General features: G+C 38.2%; 1 protein-coding gene across 1 annotated transcript in view; it reads right to left on the bottom strand.

The window, feature by feature from the left end:
* Positions 1–26445, bottom strand: part of P5CDh1 (delta-1-Pyrroline-5-carboxylate dehydrogenase 1) — a 64846-nt gene that overhangs the window by 3617 nt on the left and 34784 nt on the right. The window contains exons 2-9 of the mRNA XM_076205026.1: positions 16560–16639; positions 16174–16327; positions 14892–15012; positions 11731–12024; positions 11442–11629; positions 9504–9905; positions 7094–7282; positions 2023–2141 (exon numbers count right to left, since the gene is read on the bottom strand). Of these exons, the coding sequence (XP_076061141.1) occupies positions 2023–2141; positions 7094–7282; positions 9504–9905; positions 11442–11629; positions 11731–12024; positions 14892–15012; positions 16174–16327; positions 16560–16639 (1547 nt within the window). The remainder of the gene's footprint in view (positions 1–2022; positions 2142–7093; positions 7283–9503; positions 9906–11441; positions 11630–11730; positions 12025–14891; positions 15013–16173; positions 16328–16559; positions 16640–26445) is intronic.

The raw sequence follows: 26445 nt of genomic DNA on the forward strand, positions 1-26445 counted from the left end.
GGAAAGCTTCTAGGAGCTGTCAAGAGTTTTTACGAGAGTAGTAGAGCTTGTGTCAGGATTAGAAATGGAGAGAGTGAGTGGTTCAAAGTAAAGGTGGGACTTTGTCAGGGATGAGTTATGTCGCCCTGGCTGTTCAACTTATACATGGATGGGGTGGTGCGTGAGGTAAATGCAAGGGTGGTGGGTCAGGGATTGGAGATGTTTAAAGAAAATGGAGAAAAGTGGGAGGTGAACCAGCTGTTGTTTGCGGATGACACTGCATTTGTAGCAGGATCAGTGGAAGGATTGAGGAAGTTGGTGACAGAGTTCAGGAGTGTATGAGAGAAAAAAGTTGAAGATAAATGTGGGTAAAAGTAAGGTGATGAGATGTACAAGGGGTGAAAGTGGCAGCAGATTGGAAGTGACCATTAAGGGAGAGCAACTGGAGGAAGTGGATAGTTTTAGATACTTGGGTGCAAATGTGGCTGGAAAGGGTGGAGTGGAGGTGGAGGTAGAATGTAGATTGAGAGAAGCAAGTAAATACCTTGGTGGATTAAAAAGCGTAATGAGGAATGGACATTTGGGAATGGATGCTAAGAGGAGACTGTATGAAGGAGTGATTGTGCCAACAGCACTGTATGGGGCAGACACATGGAACATAAAAGAGGAAGAGAGGAGGAGTTTGAATGTGTTTGAGATGAGGTGTCTGAGAAGTATGATGGGGGTTACTTGGCTGGATAGAGTGAGAAATGAGGAGGTGAGGAGGAGAACAATGGTGGTAAGGTAGTTGGGAGATAGGGTGGATGAAAGAGTATTGGGAGGGTTTTGACGCATGGAAAGAATGAGTGAAGAAAGAGTAGTAAAAGAGGTATGGAAGGCAGATGTGGAGGAAGTGAACATGAGGGGCGACCTAGGATGAGATGGATGGATGGGGTGAAAGGGGCTTTGGGGAAGAGGGGAATGTCTGTTGAGGAAGGACGGGAGAGGACAGAAGACAGGGGTGAATGGAGAATGGTTGTACATGGATGATGATGTGATGCATGAGGTAGAATGGGTGGGGGGATGGGGGTGAAGTAGTATGTGTGAGAAAAATTTGATGCAGCCCAAAGGGATTTCTCCCCATCTTCTCCTTTTCTGCATGAGGGGACGGAGAGGGGGGGTCGGGTCACCGATTTAATGAAGCAGCCTTGCTGAGGATGTGCTGTGTCTTGCAACACTGCCTCTGACCCAGGGCAGTGGACAAGATGCAGGGATGACCCGGCATCCAGGAGGTGCCAAGATAAGAGGGAGGGTAGAGGGTGGAGGGGAGTGGAGTGTATTAGGGATGGAGTGGGTGGGAATGGTTTTTATGCCTTTTTCTTTTTGGCTACCTCCCTTGTAAGGGGGAAAATCCTTTGGTATATGTACGTGTCTATTCATATGATGATTTCTGTATATTCAGTAAATGGTGTGCAAGAAATATTGTATAAACTGGCATTTTCTGACTATATGTATATTATATTATGTAAGTTACATTCTGTGGTGTGTTTTTGGGGATGAAATGGGTGGGAATGTTTTTGTGCCTTGTCCTTTTTGGCTACCCCCCTGGTAAGGGAAAAAAAAGCATTGGTATATGTATGTATGTATGTACATTCTGTAATGTATTTTCAGGTCTATTGGTGTTCCAGTTGATTAAATTAAATTGTAATAACAATAAGAGATTTGGCTGCTTCTCCCAAGTTTTAATCATGACTCTATGACAAGCAGTATACTACTCAAATGTCTACCACAACCTACCTCCCAAAATCAAGCCCTTCAAGAACAACCACCAAGCACAATACTATAATAAAATAAATAAGAAATAAAACAGATACAAGTCCCACAGAGAAAGCCCTCCCACACCAGACAAGAATCACACTGGCACAACTATGTTCTGGACATCATCCATCATTAAGACAATACCAACACATAAAAGGCCAGGCCACAGATTCATCCCATTCATTCATACATTCTTTGTGAGTGTCACTCACAAAGAACGTAATACTGTAAAACTTGGATTCTCACCTGAAAGACGTGCTCCTCCAAAAGGCTGCTGAGCAACAACTGAACCTGTTGATTTGTCATTGATGTAAAAGTTGCCACAAGAGTTCTTTAGCTGCTCAGCAACTTTGTCCAGCCATGCCCTGCACAAACATCAAGTGATCATTAATGTGATTTCCCTTGAATGTACTGGAAAAAATGTGTGTATTTACTTAATTGTAGTATACAGGAAAGGAGCAACACTTGTTGAGTCTTGTCTCCTACTCTCCAATTTATCTTACCTAGTCACCATATTTATGTATAATTCCAACATGGTCCATATCTTTAATTATTTCCAATTCAATGTGTGTATTTGCCTAATTGTAGTGTAGGAAAGGATCAAAACTCATTGGGTCCATCTCCTATTCTCAAATTTTTTATCGCACCTAGGCTCAAATTCGTGTACAGTTCCTACATAATCTATATCCTTGATTTCCTATTATCATATTTAGGTTTAAACTCATGTATTGTTTGAACTTGGGCTATATAACTTCCTAAACTATTCCAAGTATTTATGCATCTACATGGAAAACTGTATTTCTTCAAATCCTTTAGACATGTGGCCTTCCTTAATTTGTTCCCATGACCTCTTAAACCCCTCCTATCCTTCATCAAGAAATATCTTCTGTCAAAGTAATTTCTCCCGTTTAGTGATGTGAATACTGTAATCATATCACCTATTTCTTTACAATCTTTCAAAGTTGTTGTATAATGCAATTAAGTAAATTCAATTAGGTAAATAGACATAAGTAAGAAGCAACGCAGCAAGACACAGCACATCTACAGCAAGGCGACCAAGAAGAAGAGGATTTACGACGAAAAAGGAAAACCTGGTTTGTACTGTAGGGGTGGGGAGTGAACGTGAGTGCCCGAAATGGTATCTATGCAGTGCTAGTTAATTGTGTTAACTCGAAATTAGCAAAAATGAATGAAAACGACTCGAAAGCCAGTTGCGAATCAGAGCCATCTGGCGGCAATCCACTGAACCGCGATGTAAACACTCAACAAAACACGTGTTATGACAATGATTTCTTAGGGTTTGGTAAGTACGAAAGAAAGAACTTAAGTAGATTATTAGAGATAGAGAGAGAGATGAGCAAAAATAGGACTCGGTGGGAAAATGAAATCATGGACTTAAGAAAAGAGGTCATTGGTTTAATTGATTGTTTATCTAAGACTAACCATGAAATTTCTGACCTGAAAAAAGCTAACTTGGATCTTACAAACGAAATTAAAGAAATGAAAAGAGACATAAATGAACTGAAGAATGATAATGAAAAGAAGAAAACTAATGATAATAATAGCGAAAATCTAAAGCAGGAAGTGAACAACAAATTACAAGAATTGACACAAAAGATCGAAGAAAACTTAGGTGGGGACAGTATCCAGGAAATTAAGAAGTGGAAAGAAAATATTGAAAATAAAGAAATTGCTTTCAAAGAAATAGTCAAGCAGCAAATGCAAGATAATGCAAAAGACACAATCATTCAAGTGATTAACGAAAAAGCAAATTGGGTCAGGGACACAGTAGATAGGAAGAAATGTATTGTGGTTTATGGGCTTAAAGAAAAACAAGGACTGGCGAGGTACATGAGAGAAAAAGAAGAAAAAGAGACAGCAGTAGAAATCCTTAATGAAATTCAGGGGGGAGATAGTGATTCAGGCACAGACTTAGAAGAGACTTACAGAATTGGTCGCTATACTAAGGATAGGAATCGACCTCTAAAGATAAAACTAAGGTCACAAGTGGTAGTAGAAGACATATTTGAAAAAGTAGGTAACTTGGCAAAGAGTGAAAAATACAATAAGATATGGATAAAAAGAGAAATGAGTACTGAGGAATTAGAAAAAGAAAGGGCGCTAAGAGAAGAAGCAAAGGAAAAAAACTTGAAAAGATCGGAGACAGAATGCAAAGAATTCCAGTGGAGAGTAATAGACTTGAGATTAAGACAATGGCGCTTCAAAACGAACAAAACAAGGGAAGAAGAAACCAGGGAGAAGGAAGAAAATTAAAAGTGGCCTATACCAACATTGACGGACTAATTTCGGGACTGAACGAACTCAATGATTATCTGTTAGAAGCAAAACCAGACATAATGGGAATTGTAGAGACTAAACTAAGAGGTGAAATACCATCCACTGTTATCGGACAAGGTTTATACAACTACTGGATAAAAAACAGGGACAAGAAACAGGGAGGGGGAATCATGTTCTTGGCCAAGAAAGACCTAAAGGTGACAAAAATTGCAGAGGGCAAAGGTAATGTTGAATTGATCATGATAAAAGTCGAAGGCAAGAATATGAAAAGTAGAAAGTTTGTGGTGACTTATGTGCCTCCAAAAACAAGCGCTTGGAAAGAAATTGAACATACAAAAATGCTAGATGACACAAGAAAATCACTCAATGAGATACTAATGGGGAAGGGTAATCTGGTAGTTATGGGGGACTTCAATTGCAAAGAAATTTGTTGGGACAGCATGACAGTGCAAGGAGGAGATGACTCGTGGGGCAATGTACTGCTAGATATGACCATGGAGTACACAATGACCCAATGGGTCCGTGAAAACACAAGGTACAGAAATAATGAAGAGCCATCGAAACTAGATCTAATATTTACAACAGAGCCTGAAATAGTGCATAAAGTCCAGTATGAGACACCAATTGGAAAGAGTGACCATGTACTCATCGAAACTATACTAAAGGAAGAAATAGACATAGAGAGGAACGAAAAGCATAGGAAAGGAAGACTGAGGTACAACAAAACAGACTTTACAAAGCTAAAGACATTCTTCCGGAATGCAAACTGGGAAATATTTTACAGGGAAGAAACAGCAGTGGAAGAGAAATGGAATATATTGATGGAAAACTACAATGAAGGGGTAAACAGGCATGTACCAAGACAAAAGCGAGAGAGAGAGTACATTAAATGTTGGTTCAACAAAAGATGCAGTGAGGCAAAAGACAGAAGGGACAAAGCTTGGAAAAAGTGGAGAAAAGACAAAAAACAAAGCAAATGGCAAATTTATGTTAACTATAGAAATGAGTATGTTAATGTGAGAAGAGAGGAGAAAAGGAACCATGAGAAGGATATTATAGACAAATGCAAAGAGCAACCCAAACTATTCTATCGGTATGTGAATGGTAAACTTAAAAACAAACAGGAATTGGTGAAACTATGCCAAGGAAACATAGAATACACAGAAGATTTAGAGATGGCCGAAGTCATGAACAATCACTTTAAATCTGTTTTCACCAGAGAGAAAATACCGAATTGTGACATAGACAAAAACAAGAAATCTCCCCTCATGAATGAGTTTACAGCATCACTAAAGGAAATATCAGAACATTTATCAAGGCTGGATGTCAGAAAATCACATGGCCCGGACGGTATTGCAAATTGGATTCTAAAGGAGTGCAAAGAAGAACTAACAGACAAAATACACATCTTAATAAACAGCTCACTCAAAGAAGGAAAGATACCCGAGGACTGGAAAAACGCTAACATTGTACCAATACACAAAGGAGGAAACAAAGAAGAACCCACCAACTATAGGCCAGTATCACTAACAAGCACCATTGCCAAAATTTGTGAGAAAATAATCAAGAATAGATGGGTAAAACATCTGGAAGACAATGACATATTAAACCCAAGACAATTCGGATTCAGACAAGGAAGATCATGCTCCACAAACTTAATATGCTTTTACTCAAGACTAATAGACATAGTGCAAGAAAGAAATGGATGGGCTGATTGTGCATTCCTAGACTTGCAAAAAGCCTTTGACAAAGTACCACACAGAAAACTACTAAAAAAACTGGAACACATAGGAGGAATACAGGGAAACCTACTAAAATGGATAGAGGACTTTCTGACTGGTAGAAAGATGAGAGTAGTGCTCAGAGAAAAATATTCAGACTGGAAAGAGGTGATCAGTGGAGTACCGCAAGGATCTGTGCTGGCACCAATAATGTTTGCTATCTATATGAATGACATGGATGAGGACGTGAACTGCTACATGAGCTTCTTTGCCGATGACGCCAAACTGCTAAGGAAAATAGAAACTGATGAGGACTGTGAAGCACTGCAAGAAGACCTAAATAGGGTATGGAACTGGAGTCAGAAATGGGAAGTGGACTTTAATACTAAGAAGTGTAGCATAATGGAGTTTGGAAAAAGCAAAAACAGAATATCAGGAAAATATACAATTGGAACCAAAGAAGTAAAGAAAGTAGGATCCGAAAAAGATTTGGGAGTAATTATCACGAACGACTTGTCCTATGATATACAGATTAACAAAATTGTCGGGGAGACTTACAACTTGCTAAGATCAATAAAAGTGGCGTTTACATACTTGGACGAAGACATGATGAAAAAAATATTGGTTACATTGATAAGGCCTAGATTAGAGTATGCAGCGACATTGTGGTCCCCCAGTACCAAAAAGAATATAAAGAAAATAGAAAGAATCCAAAGAGCAGCTACAAAAATGGCACCTGCACTTGCAAACCTATCATACGAAGAGAGATTGGCTAAACTGGAGTTACCGACACTGGAGCAAAGAAGAGAGAGAGGTGACCTATTGACCATCTACAGAATCATGAAAGGCACAGAGGTACTCGATAGTGAGAACTTACTTAACTGGGACAAAAGAAACACAAGAGGACATGGAAAGAAAATAAAAAAACATAGCTATAGAAGAGAACTGAAGAAAAACAGTTTTCCTCATAGAGTTTTGGACACTTGGAACAAACTGGACAATGAAATAGTATGCGCAAAAACCATTCATGAGTTTAAAAACAAACTAGACACTGCAAGATACAAAGGCGGGACAACACGAGCATAGCTCCCCTTCCCGCAAAATACAACTAGGTAAATACAACTAGGTAAATACATATATATATATATCTTCCACATAAATTTTATTTTGCATACCATATTGATCATACTCTTACACATACACATTTAACAAGATACATAAAAAAAAGTATATGGTATCATATTTACAAACATGTATTTTGTATACCTTAATTCCACTTTGTGAAAAATTATACTTACTCATCTTGAGCAAAGACTGCACCAGTAAGTGCATATGGAGTTGTACTATCAGCTAGATGAGGCATTTCATCAACCTTTGCATCTGGATAAACATAGACAGAGAGCACTGGTCCAAAAATTTCCTCTTGCATGATACGATCATGTGGGTCTGTAGTTTGGATTATTGTAGGTTCCACAAAGAAACCAATACTGTAAAATAAAGAATATACATAATCATAAATAACACATACAGCTTATGACATATCCATGCACATATATACACCATGATATTAAGTCCACACTTGCAACAGGTTTTTTTAGGTTCATTTTCTTGATTTTTTTATGTTGTCTGAAGTGAGCAACATCACTGATTTCTGGTGTAAGCTTCCACTCTGCCATTTATGAGCCATTTTTATAGTCTAATCATGTCAGCCTAGTTGTTCTTAGCTACAACTGTGCAGTCACTATGCTAGGTTACTAGTGTTATCTGCACTAGAAAATACATTGGTGCCAAGTTCTGGTTCTGGGGCCAGGAGGCCAGCAGTGAAAAGACTGAACAGTGCAGGTGACAGTACCACACCCTGGGGTACTCCACTGTACAGTTTCCCTCTTCCCAATATTTGACCATTCTGGGCCACTTCACTATCTGCCCACCATGAGGCCGGTTAACCAACTCTTGTCACTGCTATGAATGTCCATCTCAATCTTCCTGGATAGCATGTGTCTAATGACTTTGTCAATTGCCTTGACTATGTCAATGACAACCTCAACTGTTCCCTACAGTGAGGACTTTCCTCTGGCACACACTGCTATGAGATGCCTGCATACAATGTGCAGGCAAAGTGTCCCCCTAATCAAATCTGTGTTAGAGGAAGCAGCCAAACTTGTTTCAATTCCTCCCACCCTCCTGACCAACCCTGAAATTATGGACTATCAAAATTGGTCTGCATGATGCAAGGTTTTCAGGTCCTTTTGGTTTCAATACAGATATTCATACAAGCTCCCCTCCTACATTACCCACACTAATGGTCCCTAGACAGCAATACAATATTTCTTCTCTGAGTGACTTGGGGGCCCACCACAAGGCTGTTGCCAATTATCTGGGAGCTACAAGTATCTTGCAAGAGATACATATTCTTAAGAAAATTCCCCCATCAAACTCCTGAACTCCTATCCCACTTTTCACCTGGACTCTTTACCTACAAACCTTGTATTTTGCTTCTTTTCTCTTTTTTCTGTGCCCAAGATATAGTCCCCTTATTCTCCTTTGCAACTAACCCTCATAAGCTCACTTCTTTACTACTGCCACCTTCAGCTCTTCTTCACACCTTTCACTACCTCTCCCATCCACCTCATCCCACATACCATTTTTGGCATACATCACTTCCACTGACACATTCTCACTCTTCTAATCTTGTTTCATTCCTATCCTTCATAACTTGCCACTCCCATTTATTTTGTTTACCATCAGCACTTCTCTACCTCCCTCCACTTTCCTCACACTTTTAATTTTCCTTCTACCAGATAATGGTATGAAAATCCTTTGCTCTCCCCCCTGAAAACACTAACATCCAGAACTCTTCCAATCTTCCCTTTGAGTACCACTACATGGTCTATTAATGCTCTTTCAATCACCCTCCCCTTCACCACCCATTCTCATGTATACTTATGCTTGTCTCTTCCTGTGTTTGATATCAACTCCGAACTGACCCAATCACTAGGGTTCTGGTTGGAGTCTTCCTCCTAGGCCCTCTTATGCCTTGACATGTTGTAAAAAGGAAATACAAATTGAATGGGTACCTGGTACCATTATTCCTTCCCATTTAGCTTCTTGCAATATACATGAGAAATATAGTGGAAGAATTCCTCCCCCACTTATAATATAGGCCTTCATTCCCTTAAGGGGCTGCCAAGTCAAAGCATACATCCACCTTGTATAAAATTAATACCTATTTAATAACTCTCCCATCTAAGCATCCCATGGATGAATGTCATCCCTGTTCTATAACACACAATTTGTGATTAGGGCCATACAGAAAGGTGCAGCACCTCTGTAGCAGGGCCTGACACCTAAAGATGGCTTACCACCACCCTCCATTACATGGTAAGCCCCTTCCCCATCCACTCATCCACTTTAAATTAAAGGTATCAATCCCTGGTAAAATAAAATTAACAAATGTCATCTGAATATGAAAACAAAGATTGCTGGTCAATCAACAGATATATAATACCTTTCACATACATCTCTGACATGCCTACAAATATATAATTTACAGACAACAATCACTTCATTATGTTATGGTCTTCATAAATTACATGTTAATCAACTGACTTGTTTAGTTCAAAAGATGTGACCTTTAAAGTTCCTGATGATTTAGGCATTCCTCCCATTTACCACATAACCTGACTTACTGTAAAAGCTTACAATTACCTTTTGTCATATTTACCACCAGCAAGAATGGTCAGGCTTGATGAACTTTTTGCGTGTTCAATATAGCTGCTGATTCTTGAAAAGGCTTTCTCATCAATCACAGCAGATGTAAAGGAGTCAAATTCTTTCACATCTCCAACTTTGAGTTCTTTCTGAGCTGCCAAAAGACCTTCTTTAACCTGAGGCCACAATGATTCTGGAATGTAGGCTCGAGAACAAGCTGAACACTTCTGTCCACAATATTCGAATGACGATCGAATCGTGCCATTGACAACCGAGGTTACATCAGCTGATGGGTGAACAAGGTGGTAGTTTTTGCCTCCACATTCGCCAACCATCCGTGGGAAATTTGCATACGTAGTGAGGTTCTGCCCAACTTGTGTCCACAAATGTTGGAAGGTGCTGGCAATGCAAAGGAATAATTAGTCAAAATTTAACAAAACATTATCTCATCCCAGATATTCCACTTAATATTTTCATTATCAAACTGTCCACCACTCAAAGTTATGCCTATAAAAATACTCTTAACCTTTTAAATATGAATCAAATATCTGCGTGCACATCAGGTTGCTGATGTATGATGGTGCATCACAATATGTGCATTACAAAATATAAAGTTACTGGTGTTATACTAGTTCTCTTTCACCCTGAATAAGTATGTCACAGAACACATGATCAAGCCTGTTCACAGAATACGGGGGTCATCTACTACAACTATAAAATAAATATAAGCATCCTTGTATACCTCACTCACAGCTCATGGGAGTGGCCTAGACTTGCAAAAAGCCTTTGACAAAGTACCACACAGAAAACTACTAAAAAAACTGGAACACATAGGAGGAATACAGGGAAACCTACTAAAATGGATAGAGGACTTTCTGACTGGTAGAAAGATGAGAGTAGTGCTCAGAGAAAAATATTCAGACTGGAAAGAGGTGATCAGTGGAGTACCGCAAGGATCTGTGCTGGCACCAATAATGTTTGCTATCTATATGAATGACATGGATGAGGACGTGAACTGCTACATGAGCTTCTTTGCCGATGACGCCAAACTGCTAAGGAAAATAGAAACTGATGAGGACTGTGAAGCACTGCAAGAAGACCTAAATAGGGTATGGAACTGGAGTCAGAAATGGGAAGTGGACTTTAATACTAAGAAGTGTAGCATAATGGAGTTTGGAAAAAGCAAAAACAGAATATCAGGAAAATATACAATTGGAACCAAAGAAGTAAAGAAAGTAGGATCCGAAAAAGATTTGGGAGTAATTATCACGAACGACTTGTCCTATGATATACAGATTAACAAAATTGTCGGGGAGACTTACAACTTGCTAAGATCAATAAAAGTGGCGTTTACATACTTGGACGAAGACATGATGAAAAAAATATTGGTTACATTGATAAGGCCTAGATTAGAGTATGCAGCGACATTGTGGTCCCCCAGTACCAAAAAGAATATAAAGAAAATAGAAAGAATCCAAAGAGCAGCTACAAAAATGGCACCTGCACTCGCAAACCTATCATACGAAGAGAGATTGGCTAAACTGGAGTTACCGACACTGGAGCAAAGAAGAGAGAGAGGTGACCTATTGACCATCTACAGAATCATGAAAGGCACAGAGGTACTCGATAGTGAGAACTTACTTAACTGGGACAAAAGAAACACAAGAGGACATGGAAAGAAAATAAAAAAACATAGCTATAGAAGAGAACTGAAGAAAAACAGTTTTCCTCATAGAGTTTTGGACACTTGGAACAAACTGGACAATGGAATAGTATGCGCAAAAACCATTCATGAGTTTAAAAACAAACTAGACACTGCAAGATACAAAGGCGGGACAACACGAGCATAGCTCCCCTTCCCACAAAATACAACTAGGTAAATACAACTAGGTAAAATACATAGGCATCTTCATACTCAAGAGGTTAACAACTTACGGAACTGAACCAGTGAAGTTGATGGCAGCTAGGTGAGGAGACTTTGTGATGGTGTTACCAAAAACTGGCCCATCAGCTGGAATGAAGTTGACTACACCAGCAGGTACTCCTACTTCTCTCATGATTTTATAAATTATAAAGTTACTGAGAACAGCTGTATCTGAAGGTTTCCACAAAACCACATTTCCCTGTATTTGAAGAAAAATAGTTGTGGACAATATATAACCAACATATTCCATACAGTTCAGTGTTATACTTCATCCAAACATCTTTACTAGATAAAACATACCATCATGGCAGGTGTGTAGGCTAAATTTCCTCCAATAGCAGTAAAGTTGAATGGGGAGATGGCTGCTATAAAACCTTCAAGACCACGTAACCTAATTGTGTTCACTGTCTCTTTTGGATTAGGGCTGACAGGCTGCCACTTTGCACCTTCTTTCGCATATAGGGCATTGAAACGTAAGAAATCAACAAGTTCAGCAGCGGCATCAATCTCTGCTTGAATAACAGTCTTACTCTGACCAAGCATTGTGGTGGCATTTAGTTCTTGCCGATACTTGGTTGCCATTAGATCTGCTGCCTGGAAAATAATTTATTCCATATAGAATCAATAAAACAATCAAGGAGCACCATACACACACAAACAAAAGTAAACACTTTGTTTGGACATTACATGCCTCACCTGAAAAAATAAGATATACATACCAAAAGAGTAAAAACTGAATAATTGTTAATTAGTTAAGGTTTATTCAACAATTAAAATACAATTTAGACATACATATATACAATTTTTTTTACAAAATTAGTAGTTGAAAAGGGAGAGCGAGAAGCAAAGCTTATGGGGAGTTGCTCTCCCTTTAAGGTGTTTTTTTTTTTTTTTTACATGTTTGTATGACACATACATACACACACATATATACATATTTTTTTTTTACATGTTTGTATGACACATACATACACACACATATATACACATATACATACATACACATATATACATACACACACACACACACAATGAAATGCGACACGACGTAAGCTAACTCCGACCTCACATTAGAAATCATGTACAATATTTCACATAAGGTGGTATAGAATGCCACCACATTGTTCCCAAATATACCACAGAGGGCAGCATAATGGGAAAGACAGGAGTGGAGGGGAATAGGGATCCTTCACTGTATTTTTTACAAAGGATTACAAAGGCAGAGCATGCCGACAGGAGACCTTTTGGTCTATATCTAGGTTGGATGCAAAAAAGAAAATCATGATATCAATAAATAAATAAATGAATAAATAAAAACTATAATAATGTAAATAATAAATAAAATACATAAATAAATACATAGGTATAGTTAAATAATAAACAGGTAAATACATACATACATACATATACCAAGGCTTTTTCCCCCTTTCAAGGGAGGTAGCCAAAAAGGGAGAGGCATAAAATCACTCCCACCCATTCCATCCCTAAATACACTCCACACCCCTCCCACCCTCCCTCTCATCTGAGCACCTCCTGGATGACGGGTCATCCCTGCACCTTGCCCACTGCCCTGGGTCAGAAGCAGTGTCGCAAGACACAGCACATCCACAGCAAGGCCGCTTCATTTAATCGGCGACCCCCCCTCTCCGTCCCCCCTTGCATATAAGGAGAGGACGGGGAGAAATCCCTTCGGGCTGCGTCAAAATTTGCTCACACATACCACCTCACCCCCCACCCCCCTGCCCATTCCTCCTCATGCAATCACAACATCATCCATATACAACCATTCTCCACTCACCTCTGTCTTCCGTCCTCTCCCATCCTTCCTCAACAGACATTCCCCTCTTCCCCAAAGCCCCCTTCACCCCATCCATCCACCTCATCCTAGGACGTCCCCTCATGTTCACTCCCTCCACATCTGCTTTCCATACCTCTTTTACAGGTAAATAGTAAATAATAATAGACATATAACTAATAATAAATGAAGAGCTGAAACAGGCCTGGAAAGACTTTAATCAAAACCCTAGCAGTTGGGTTACGGCACTGTGAATTGATGAGATGGGTAGGTCCATGGAGGAGTGGACAGAAATGTCATCAAAGATTTTGGGAGTGTGGTTGTTATCATTCCCTAGACTGTCTGTCTGAGCAGTCTTGTCTACCCAAGGAATGCCATGGTCGGAACGGGGTTTTCCCACAAATCCTTTATAGAGTGTACGTTGTGTTGTTTGCATGTGTGATTGTGTGTAATGCAGTATTCCATTATGCGTTGAATAGTATAGGGTAGTGTTACATCCTGGGCAGTTGTTTCTTGGCTACCTCCCTTATAACGGGGAAAAAGCCTTTGGTATATGTATGATTAAAAAAATATATACAGCCAATCCTCGTTTAACATCGGAGTATCGTTCAGAAGACCCCATCGTTAAGTGATTTCGTCACTAAACGAGGACCCATTGAGAGACGTACATGTACGAGCATATAAACAAAGATTTGGAAGTAGGCAAAGTGACAAAGTGCTACATGCTAGGTTATTTTATTCAGGGAATGTATATTAATACATTTTGTATGTTTGTTTACTTACTGTCCATCTTACTGTAGTTGTAGGTGCAGGGATACTCGAGGGGACCACATCAATCATTTATTAGGTTTAACGTCTAATATACATGGGCACGTCATGTGCCTACAAGTGCAATGAAAGAACTAACTGGGCGTCGCTTCTATGCAGTAAGATTATACAGCTAAGGCCGCTTTCACACGAGCGTTTCTGTACGCGCATTCGGGTGCGCCGCGTTTTAACTTTCAATGGAGTTCAATGGGACCTTTCACACGACGTGGTTTGCGGACGTGCAATGCAGCACAAACGCAGTGCCAGCAAGAAGGCATCCGTTTTTCCTGACGCACGCATCCTTGCTGGCTACTAGTGGCAATGAGAGCTTTCACCCGAACGTTCTAGAATGCGCGCATGCAGGTCCCGCTGCCATATCAGTCATCGCTTCCAGCTGGGTGATGTAAGTTACACATCCCGTTCTGGTGTGTAGTTCATTCGAGTATGATATAACAGTCATGATTTATAGGAAATATGCATAGATATTTGAGCACCGTTGATATACATGCATGCATACATCACGTAGCCAACTAGGTTGTATACTGTTAACTAGAAATCACTAAAAACTTGGAGCAAATTTAAGTATAGACACGCTGGCAGCGTGTTACGGTTACAACTGACGAGTAGCGATCGCATGTGTTTCGGTAGGCGCGAAGATTCGAATGCAGTAAAAGAATATTTGACAATTTATTACCCCTTTTTTTTTTTTTTTTTTAAGAAGAAGAAGAAGAAGCCGTCGTAACTCCGAGTCGTCGCTAAACGAGGACTGGCTGTATATACAATTTAAATTTTGATTGAAGTCACTGGTTTAAATCGTCATGGTTTCAGTCAGCCAACCCTGACATTAGTAAAGACTAACCTTGAGCCACATGTTGAATTTCTCTTCTAGTGGAACACGTTCCCATTCAGCCCTTGAAGCTAGACTAACATCAATTCCCTTCTGCACAATCTCAGGTGTTGCATAGTAGAACTGTGCTATTCTATAAAACAATGAATGGCACACAAGATAAACATATATTCTATCAAAAAATGTCAAGTTAGAAAAATATTTAACTGACTTTGGTCTCAGTGCAACTATTTCATTTTGCATTGTGATTCAAAATGAAAATGTACATGAAAATATCCAAGTAATTAAAATACAGTCGAACCTCGAAAGCCCGGACCCTCGTATGACCGGTCGAAATGAACAAAAGGCGGACTTTTAAGCAAAGTTCCCTATTTGTCCGGTAGGTGGCAGCAACAGCCTTACACGTGTACTCAAACCCGGCCCGGTCAAGCCGCCACCAGGGCTGCCGTTTCGTAGAATTTTGTACCAAAATGTAGTAAAATAGCAGCATGTGGCAACTGCACAAGGACATGAGGAATTTTTTTCTACATATCAGCGGGCTGTTAAAAACATTCAAAAACTCAAACTTTTGTTTAAAAATCATAGAACTAGTTATCAAATAATAAATGGTGCATCAAAATATGACTTTTATTGGTAATTGTGTTGCTTATAAAATATTATACCCCAAAAGATACGTTTTTATGGTGTAGAAAAAAATTCTATGCTAGTTTCAGCTTTCTTTTAGCGATAATATATAAAAAAAAAATTATATCTTACTGAATATGTTGGGCATGGGGGCCTTATATACATTCTAGAAACAACTTTTTGTCAAAGTTTGACAAGTATATCTTGCTATGAAAGTCTGTACACGCCCGAGAAAAATGTATGCCCCAGTAGGGCAACACTCCCATTCTACACGGCAGTGTAGAAAATGTGGCAACCCTGGCCGCCACCACTGTCCCGTGTGCATACCTTCCGATATTTACAGTGTATGTAATAAAAAATACAGTACAGTACACTGTATATATAGTACATTTACATGCCTGTATTAGTTATTATTGCAGAATTATTAGTATTAGAGCATTATTATTACAGTATTGTTATTATTACAGTGTTAGAGTATTATTCTTATGTGTTTCTGTGCCATATCATACATTACCTATACGTATACCGCTATGAAAATCTACGGGTGTTAGGGCGATATTTTCGATGACCGGACGTTTGGCATGACCGGACCACCCTTCCCCCCAATTAGTCCGGGCTTTCGAGGTTCGACTGTATATAGAAACTTGGAGAAAAAAAAAAATTAACCAACTTTTGTTGATGATTATGTGGCATCACTTGATAACGAACTTCTTTAGTTCTGATCTCTTCATCACCAACCATGATGGGCACATCAGCCACCTGACTAGAATGTTTAGCCAGGGCTGCCTCCAATTCTGCTCGCTCACTACTTCCAGGAAGATAGCCTGAAAGAATAAATTACTTGTATGGTTTTCCTATTTACATTCTAGTTTGTAAACTTTAGGAGCATATTTTCAAATTGAGAAATTTTTATGAATTAACTAATAAACAGTATCGTTCACAAAATGTTGACCAACATAATTTGACAAAGAAAAACTAAACAAATAGAATCAATAAACAAGATTTAATCAAAACCATATACACTTATAAAAAAAATTGTTGATATGTAGTGCTTACCATAGCAAGGCTCATTTTCAACTTGGAAATCTGTGAGATGTGGACCTTTGACAACTGTAGAAACTGCTCTTGTGCTCAGCCTATAAAAAAAAATAGTTTTCTTTTTATTTACGAAGAAAATCAAAAGATCTTGTAATTGTTTAATCTACTTATACGTATTAGAAAAGCAGCAATGCTCACCCAGTTTAATTTCTTGTCTCTAGATTAATTACTTATGTTCCATCTATATATGTACACGTTTTCAAATCATAAACTGAAATGCTTCCATAAACATAGAATTTCTTGATTAATCTATCATTTCTGTTTAGGTACAACATTCAAATATAGTACACCTTTCATAATTTGTTGCCCTGGTTCTCTCTTGCAGGAGACCTCTGGTCTCATCAGTTCAGTTCTTAAATCACTTGGGTGAAAAACTTTTGTGTTTCTGTCTGGAAGAGGTAAGTCTACAGCAGTGCATTATAGGGTACTCTGCATCTTCTGCAAGATGATTGCACCTTGGGCACTCAAAGCCTGTGATCTGATTCTGCTGTGGTACTGTTTAATATGGGGTGACCTGAATATATGAATGCCATTGAAATCCTGATTGCTCTTAAGATCAATTTATTTGCTAGATTTATTTCTAGGGGAGCTGAGTAAGGAACAGAATTTGGTGGTCTACTGTGGAATGCTCAGTTTGTGATCAGAGTATTTTTTTTTTATAAACATGTTGTTAAAGATATTACTTTTTTTTATATATATTTTGCGACTCTTATTGAAAGTATGGTTGGCGGGTCTTCTGTCCTACTTTTTCTTTTATCACTGCTTTCACCTTAGTCAAAATATATTATCCATCTACTATATTTGATTTCTTTGGAAATTTGAGAAAAAAAAAAAAATACATACGGTAGAAATTCATGTGGCAGGAAAAAGGTGGAGTAAAGGTGGAGGTAGAATGTAGATTGAGAGAAGCAAGTAAATGCCTTGGTGGATTAAAAAGTCTAATGAGGAATAGCCATTTGGGAATGGATGCTAAAAGGAGACTGTATGAAGGAGTGATTGTGCCAACAGCACTGTATGGGGCAGAAACATGGAACATAAGAGAGGAAGAGAGAAGGAGTTTGAATGTGTTTGAGATGAGGTGTCTGAGAAGTATGATGGGGGTTACTAGGCTAGATAAAGTGAGAAATGAGATGAGGAGGAGAACAGGGGTGGAAAGGGAGTTGGGAGATAGGGTTGATGAAAGAGTATAAGGATGGTTTGGACACATGGAAAGGAGTGAAGAAAGATTAGTAAAAGAGGTATGGAAGGCAGATGTGGAGGGAGTGAACATGAGGGGACGTCCTAGGATGAGATGGATGGATGGGGTGAAGGGGGCTTTGGGGAAGAGGGGAATGTCTGTTGAGAAAGGACAGGAGAGGATAGAAGACAGGGGTGAATGGAGAATGGTTGTATATGGATGATGTTGTGATGCATTAGGTGGAATGGGTGGGGGGGATGGAGGGTGAGGTAGTATGTGCGAGAAAAATTTGACACACCCCGAGGGGATTTCTCCCCGTCTCCTTTTATGCATGGGGGGACAGAGAGGTGGGGGTCACCGATTTAATGAAGCGGCTTTGCTGTGGATGTGCTGTGCCTTGCAACACTGCCTCTGACCCAGGGCAGTGGACAAGGTGCAGGGATGACCCATCATCCAGGAGGTGCTAAGATAAGAAGGAGGGTGGAGGGGAGTGTATTTATGGATGGAATGGGTGGGAATGATTTTATGTCTTCTTTTTGCATACCTCCCTTGTAAGGGAGAAAAAGCCTTGGTATATGTATGTATGTATGTAGAAATTCATTATTGTTTCTTGTGCTTTTGTGAATGCATTTAGAATTATTTCAAAAGCTACTTATTTACTTAACTTAATTTGTGTATCAAACTTTGTTTTGAATAAATACTCAGCCACCTGATGTGATGATGACATGTTAGACGGAGAAGCAATTAAGAGAGCTGCTTTTCACTAGCATTTGTTTAGTGCTTCATATAAGCATTTCTTATAACATCTCGATGACCTTTGGATTGAGTGTTTTAGGAGGTATTCATTCCCAATTCATTTGTGACAACTAGCTATGTTGAAGTCACTGTCAGATGCAAAGAAGAGGAGGATGGCAGCCAAAGGTTGGTTATCTTGTAGTGTTAAGGAGTTGCAAGAACTATTAAATGAAGACTCCATTAGTCACGAGTTAATGGCAGTAGACATTTTTTAAGAGAATTGTATGTTTAGATGATCTTCATGCTATGGTCATTACAAATTGATGACCATGAGAAGTTAAAGGCAGACATAAACGAGACTGACAAAATTCATAGTTCTGATAGGAAAATTAAAAAAGCTACCAAACAATTGATCTGTTGGAGATAGGAGTGATATTGTCTATAACTAGTAGAAACAAATTAGAAGTGGAACTTTTAGATCAGAGCTCCCTGGTGAATTGACAGATTGGCAGTTGTTTTGAGACAGATTTCCAGATATCAGTTGACCAATATTATCTGCCAGTTATCAGTAAATTTAAATATTTACAATCATTACTTAAAGAAAAGCACTGTTTGTCACCCAAAGTTTGGTGTGAGAATGTTTAAAATACAAAAGAATTCAAAATAAGATGGAAAAAAAACAAAAAAAAAAACAGAATAAGTTATGTCAAAAAACTGGCAGCACTGAGTGTGGAAGCTGTCAGACACCTGGTCACCAGATAAAACCCCAGTGCTAGGTAGGCACTGTCTTGGGGCTGCTCCTTACAGGGTTATTATATCGGCAAGTTTTGCACGAGCTCAGCATGTTCCATTCTGTTCAGAGTGCATTTTGCTTATGCTAATGTGGTTTTCTGTAATCTCAGTGTGTTTAACCTAGTGTAATCACTGCTGATGGCATTTCCTTAAGCATAACCTTCCAGCATTACACTTCAGGTTTTAACTAGGCTATTTACTGCTATCCACTTGAAATAATTCAGTAAATTGTGTTTAATGGGGATTTAATGAGCAGCAGACAAAGTGAGAAGTGTTTTTACATGTTTAACTAGTGAAATAATGGAATATTCCAAATGGACAAGATTGAGGTAAAAAATATACATTTTGAGAATTTGTTAATAAGAAGAGTTGTTTACATTCCTTTTCACCTTGAACACTAGATTGTAAGGATAGTGTAAAAATAAGAGTAAATTCACCATGCCTATACAGTGGAATATTGAAACATTTAATTGAACGAGTGCATGCAATTCCAGCTCTGTGGGATACAAAAGACAAGAACTACCCAAAGAAATTATTAAAGAAACAACATTATGAGAGAATATCAAAGGAGTTGCCGGCAGCATTCCCTGATATGGAAGGATCTAATGCAGGTAAGTAAAGGTTGTGTTAACTAAGTTAGGTTAAACTTGTTCTTGGGAGAACAGACCATATGTGATGCACACACACACACACACACACACACACACACACACACACACACACACACACACACACTTTCAACGAACGGACGGCTTGAAGAACGTTCTGAAGAAAAGTGAAGATTGTGGATCCCAACGCAAAGAGAAGTGCCTTTTTGTATTTACAGGGTGGGGGGAAATTGCTCGTGGGGTAGTGGGAAAGTAAGGAAAGAGGAGAAGGGGAGGGATTGCTGGGAAAATGGAAGGTAATGAGGAGGTAGAGGACTTGGTCCAAACAGACCGCCGTAAAGTAAACAAATGACCACAAGACGAGCTGGAGGACGACGGAATGTCTAATAAGAATGTAAAGATTAGAAGTATAGATAGGAACAATACAGTAGAAAGTGATGAGAATATTTTCAAGGGATTTAAAGAGAGTGGGGGGGACACAAACCCCCCCCGACTGACAAGACTAGAGAAGAAGGTTGATAAGGTGATCGAGGACTTGGAGAGTAGGTTAGGTCATATGAACACCATTTTACAAAGGGTTGAAAGATTGGAAGAACTGGAAAAGGCGAATAAAAACTTAACTGATGTAATAGAAGACCTAAAAAGACAGTTAAGAGAGGTAAAGGTGGAGAATGAGGAATTGAAGAAGAATAGTAAAGAAAACAGAGAAACGATAGCTAAAGAAAGTAAAAATTGGAAGAAAACCCAAGAAGGAAATAAGGTTTCATTCACTGACATAGTCAAACAGCAATTGAAAGAACATACTGAAGACTCAGTTATTAAAGTGATGAGACAAAAGGAGAATATAGTAAGGGATTTAGCAGACAAGAAGAAATGTATAATTATATTAGGAATGGAAGAGAAACACAACACAGATAGAACCACAAGAATCAAAGAGGAAAATGAAAAAGTAAGCCAATTACTAGAATCAGTTCAGGAAGATGAACCAGAAATTATGAAACAAATCAAAGAGAAATTTAGACTCGGAAAGTATAGCACAGACAAGACCAGACCAATTAAGATTAAATTCAAGTCACAAACAACGGCAGAGAATATCTTATCCAAAACAGGGAAACTAGCAACAAGTGAACAATACAAAAAGATATGTATAAAAAGAGAAATGAATAAAGAGGAAAGAGAGGAAGAAAAGCAGAAAGACTGGAAGCTAAGGCAAAAAACGAGAACAGAACGGAGTCAGAGAAAGAGAGATTCTATTGGAGAGTAGTGAACATGAAACTAAGGAAGTTCGACATACAAAAGAAAAACATAAGGGAAACAGAGAACACAATGGAAGTGGCAGAAAACTAAGAGTGTCTTACACAAATATAGATGGATTAATAACAGGATTGAATGAGCTGAATGATTACTTGAAAGAAAAAGAACCGGACATAATGGGAATTGTAGAAACAAAATTAAAAGGCCCACTACCACCCAACAGTGTAGGACATGATGCATACAATTATTGGATTAGAAACAGAGAGAAAAAGCAAGGGGGTGGAGTTATGTTCCTGACTAAGAAGGATATAAACGTGAAAGGTGTCATATATGGAAAGAATACAGTAGAAATGATTATGATAGAAGTGGAAGACAGAGATAAGAAGAGCAGAAAATTTGTGATCAATTATGTGCCTCCGAAAACAGCCTCATGGGAGGAGAGTGAATATAAAAGTATGTTAGAGGACACAAAGATAGCATTAACTAAAATAATGGAAGACGGAGGAAGAATAGTTATGATGGGCGACTTTAATTGCAAAGAAATCTGCTGGGAAGAAATGACAGTAAAGAGTGGTGATGACTCATGGGGAAATGCTCTACTTGAGATGATTACTGACCATTCAATGACACAATGGATACAAGAGAACACTAGGTATAGAAATGAAGAAGAACCATCGAGGCTAGACTTAATAATTACATCTGAACCTAGAATAGTGGACAAGATTGAATATAAAACACCAATAGGTAAAAGTGACCACATATTGATTGAACTGGAACTTAATGAAGAAAAATATATGAAAAGAAATTAACAATATAGAAAAGGAAGAATGATGTATGAAAAAACAAACTTTGATAAAATAAGAGAATTCTTCCAACAAGAAAACTGGGAAGAAATATACAAAGAAGAAACATCAGTGGAAGAGAAATGGAATATTTTGACAAAAATTTACAAAAAAGGAGTGGAAAAGTATGTCCCAAGACAAAAACAAGAAAAAGAATATGTAAAATGCTGGTACAACAAAAGTTGTAGGGAGTTAAAAGACAAAAGAGACAAAGCCTGGACCAGATGGAAAAAAGACAGAAGACCTGAAAAATGGAAAATATATACTGGTTATAGAAATGAATATGTACAAAAGTGCAGAGAGGAAAAAAGAAAATATGAAAAAGATGTTATAGAAAAGTGTAAAGATCAACCAAAACTATTCTACAGATTTGTAAACAATAAACTGAAAAACAAACAAGACTTGGAGAAATTAAGACAAGGAGGAGTTGAATACACTGAGGAAATGGAAATGGCAGAAATTATGAACAAACATTTTAAATCAGTGTTTACAAGGGAAAATATACAACCTGAAGAGATTGAGTGGAAAGAAAAAGTCCCCCCTATGGAAGAAATAGAAGTAACAAAGAATGAAATATTGACACACTTGGGTAATTTTGATGTCAGAAAATCGCATGGGCCAGATGAAATAGCAAACTGGATTCTGAAAGAATGCAGGAATGAACTGGCAGACAAAATACATAGCATAATAAGCAGTTCCTTAAAAGAAGGAAAAGTTCCAGAAGATTGGAAAAAAGCAAATATAGTACCTATATATAAAGGAGGAAATAAAGAAGAACCTACCAACTATAGACCAGTCTCTCTAACAAGTACAATAGCAAACATTTGTGAAAGAATTATCAAAAGTAGATGGGTAAAATACTTGGAAAAAAACAACGTACTAAATCCAAGGCAATTTGGATTCAGACAAGGACGATCATGCGTCACCAATTTAATATGTTTCTATTCAAGGCTAATAGATATAATACAAGAAAGAGATGGATGGGCTGATTGTGCATTTCTAGACCTAAAAAAAAGCTTTTGACAAAGTACCACATAAGAAGTTGCTTAAGAAACTAGAATATGAAGGAGGAATACAAGGTAAATTGCTAAATTGGATGGAAGACTTTTTGCAAGAAAGGAAAATGAGAGTAGTGATAAGAGATCAGCACTCAAAATGGAATGAAGTAATAAGCGGTGTCCCGCAGGGAACAGTTCTGGCCCCAATAATGTTTGCTATATATATTAATGATATGGATGAAGGAATTGAAAGCTATATGAGCTTCTTTGCAGATGATGCAAAACTACTGAAAAGAGTGAAAACTGAAGAAGATTGTGAATCACTACAGAGAGATCTAAATAAAGTACAAGAATGGAGTAGGAAGTGGGAGATGGAGTTCAATACAAAAAAGTGTAGTATAATGGAATTTGGAAAAAGCAAAAACAGAATACAGAGGAATACAGGGAAACCTACTAAAATGGATAGAGGACTTTCTGACTGGTAGAAAGATGAGAGTAGTGCTCAGAGAAAAATATTCAGACTGGAAAGAGGTGATCAGTGGAGTACCGCAAGGATCTGTGCTGGCACCAATAATGTTTGCTATCTATATGAATGACATGGATGAGGACGTGAACTGCTACATGAGCTTCTTTGCCGATGACGCCAAACTGCTAAGGAAAATAGAAACTGATGAGGACTGTGAAGCACTGCAAGAAGACCTAAATAGGGTATGGAACTGGAGTCAGAAATGGGAAGTGGACTTTAATACTAAGAAGTGTAGCATAATGGAGTTTGGAAAAAGCAAAAACAGAATATCAGGAAAATATACAATTGGAACCAAAGAAGTAAAGAAAGTAGGATCCGAAAAAGATTTGGGAGTAATTATCACGAACGACTTGTCCTATGATATACAGATTAACAAAATTGTCGGGGAGACTTACAACTTGCTAAGATCAATAAAAGTGGCGTTTACATACTTGGACGAAGACATGATGAAAAAAATATTGGTTACATTGATAAGGCCTAGATTAGAGTATGCAGCGACATTGTGGTCCCCCAGTACCAAAAAGAATATAAAGAAAATAGAAAGAATCCAAAGAGCAGCTACAAAAATGGCACCTGCACTTGCAAACCTATCATACGAAGAGAGATTGGCTAAACTGGAGTTACCGACACTGGAGCAAAGAAGAGAGAGAGGTGACCTATTGACCATCTACAGAATCATGAAAGGCACAGAGGTACTCGATAGTGAGAACTTACTTAACTGGGACAAAAGAAACACAAGAGGACATGGAAAGAAAATAAAAAAACATAGCTATAGAAGAGAACTGAAGAAAAACAGTTTTCCTCATAGAGTTTTGGACACTTGGAACAAACTGGACAATGAAATAGTATGCGCAAAAACCATTCATGAGTTTAAAAACAAACTAGACACTGCAAGATACAAAGGCGGGACAACACGAGCATAGCTCCCCTTCCCGCAAAATACAACTAGGTAAATACAACTAGGTAAATATAATTTGGGAGAAGAAGGAATAAAAAAAGTAGAAAATGAGAAGGACCTGGGAGTCATTGTTATGAATAATATGTCACCTGAGAAACATATAAATAAGATTTTTGGAGAAACTTATAATTTAATAAGAACAATCAAAGTGGCATTTACATACCTGGATGAAGAAATGGTGAGGAAAATCCTAATCACCCTGATAAGACCAAGATTGGAATATGCAGCAACGATATGGTCACCAAGTACAAAAAAATGTATAAAAAAACTTGAAAGAATACAAAGAGCAATCACAAAACTGGCACCAACACTCTCAAAACTATCATATGAAGAGAGACTACAAAAACTTAAACTACAGACACTAGAGCAAAGAAGAGAGAGAGGAGATTTGATAGCTATTTACAGAATCATGAAAGGCATAGAAATTACTGATAGAGAGAATCTGATAAAATGGGATGACAGAAATACAAGAGGACACGGAAAGAAAATAAAAAAAGACAGCTATAGAAGAGATTTGAAAAAGAACAGCTTTCCTCACAGAGTAATAGACAGTTGGAACAAGTTAGATGAGAAAGTGGTGTGTGCAAAAACAATACATGAATTTAAAAATAGTTTAGATAAAATGAGATATGAAGACGGGACCCCACGAGCATAGCTCCCCTTCCCGTAAAATACAACTAGGTAAATACAACTAGGTAAATACACACTTTCGTCGGATGGACGGCGAAGATTGGAGTTCTGAAGAAAAAGTGAAATTTTCGTGGATCTCAACGCAAAGGAAGTACCTTGTTGTATTTACAGGGAAGGGGAAAGCTTGTGGTGTAGTGGGAAAGTGAGGAAAAAGAAGGGGAGGGATTACTAAGGGAAATGGAAGGAAATGAGGAAGGGGAGGACTTGGTCCAGGAGGGCAGGCGTCTTGTAAACAAGAGAAGGACCAATGATTTTGGTGAAGGGATTAACAAAAATGTATAGATTAGAAATATATGAGCAGCACAATGGAAGGTGAGGATAATTTCCAGGGATTTAATGAGGGGGGGGGGCAGATACCAACCTCCCCTGATTAGCAAGACTAGAGGAAAAACTTGAACAAATGACCAAACATTGGGAGAATAGGTTCGGTAACATAGCAAAGATTGCGCAGAGAGTTGAAAAATTGGAAGAACTAGAGAAGGTGAACAAAAACTTAAGTAAAGAAATAGAAGAATTAAAAAGATAGTTAAAAGAAGTAAAAGAGGAGAATGAAGAATTAAAGAGGAATAATAAAGACAATAAAGAGGCCATAGCAAAAGATGCACAGGGTTGGAAAAAAAATCCAAGAAAACAGTAAAGTTGCATTTACTGACATAATTAAACAGCAAATGAAAGAACAAACTGAAGACTCAGTTATTAAAGTGATGAGACAGAAGGAGAATATAGTAAGAGACTTAGCAGATAAAAAGAAATGTATAATTATATTAGGAATGGAAGAGAAACATAACCTAAATAGAACCACAAGAATCAATGAGGAAAAAGAAAAAGTAAGCAGTTTACTAGAATTAGTTCAGGAAGATGAACTTGAAATAGGGAAACAAATTGAAGAGATGTATAGACTGGAAAGTAGAGTACAGATATGACCAGAACAATTAAGATTAAATTCAGGTCACAAACGACGGCAGAGAATATCTTAGCAAAAACAGGGAAACTAGCAGTAAGTGAACAATATAAAAAGGTATGTATAAAAAGAGAAATGAATAAAGAGGAAAGAGAGGAGGAAAAAATGAAAAGACATGAAGCTAAGGAAAAAAAACAAGAACAGAACAGTCAGAAAAAGAGAAATTCTATTGGAAAGTAGTGAATATGAAAGTAAGGAAATACAACATACTAGAGGAAAACATAAGGGAAACAGAGAATACAATGGAAGTGGCAGAAAATTAAGTGTCTTACACAAACATAGATGGATTAGCAACAGGATTGA

The sequence above is a fragment of the Oratosquilla oratoria genome, chromosome 21 (genome assembly GCF_046742065.1).
Source record: "Oratosquilla oratoria isolate Oo_2021 chromosome 21, ASM4674206v1, whole genome shotgun sequence".
Classification (NCBI taxonomy): domain Eukaryota; kingdom Metazoa; phylum Arthropoda; class Malacostraca; order Stomatopoda; family Squillidae; genus Oratosquilla; species Oratosquilla oratoria.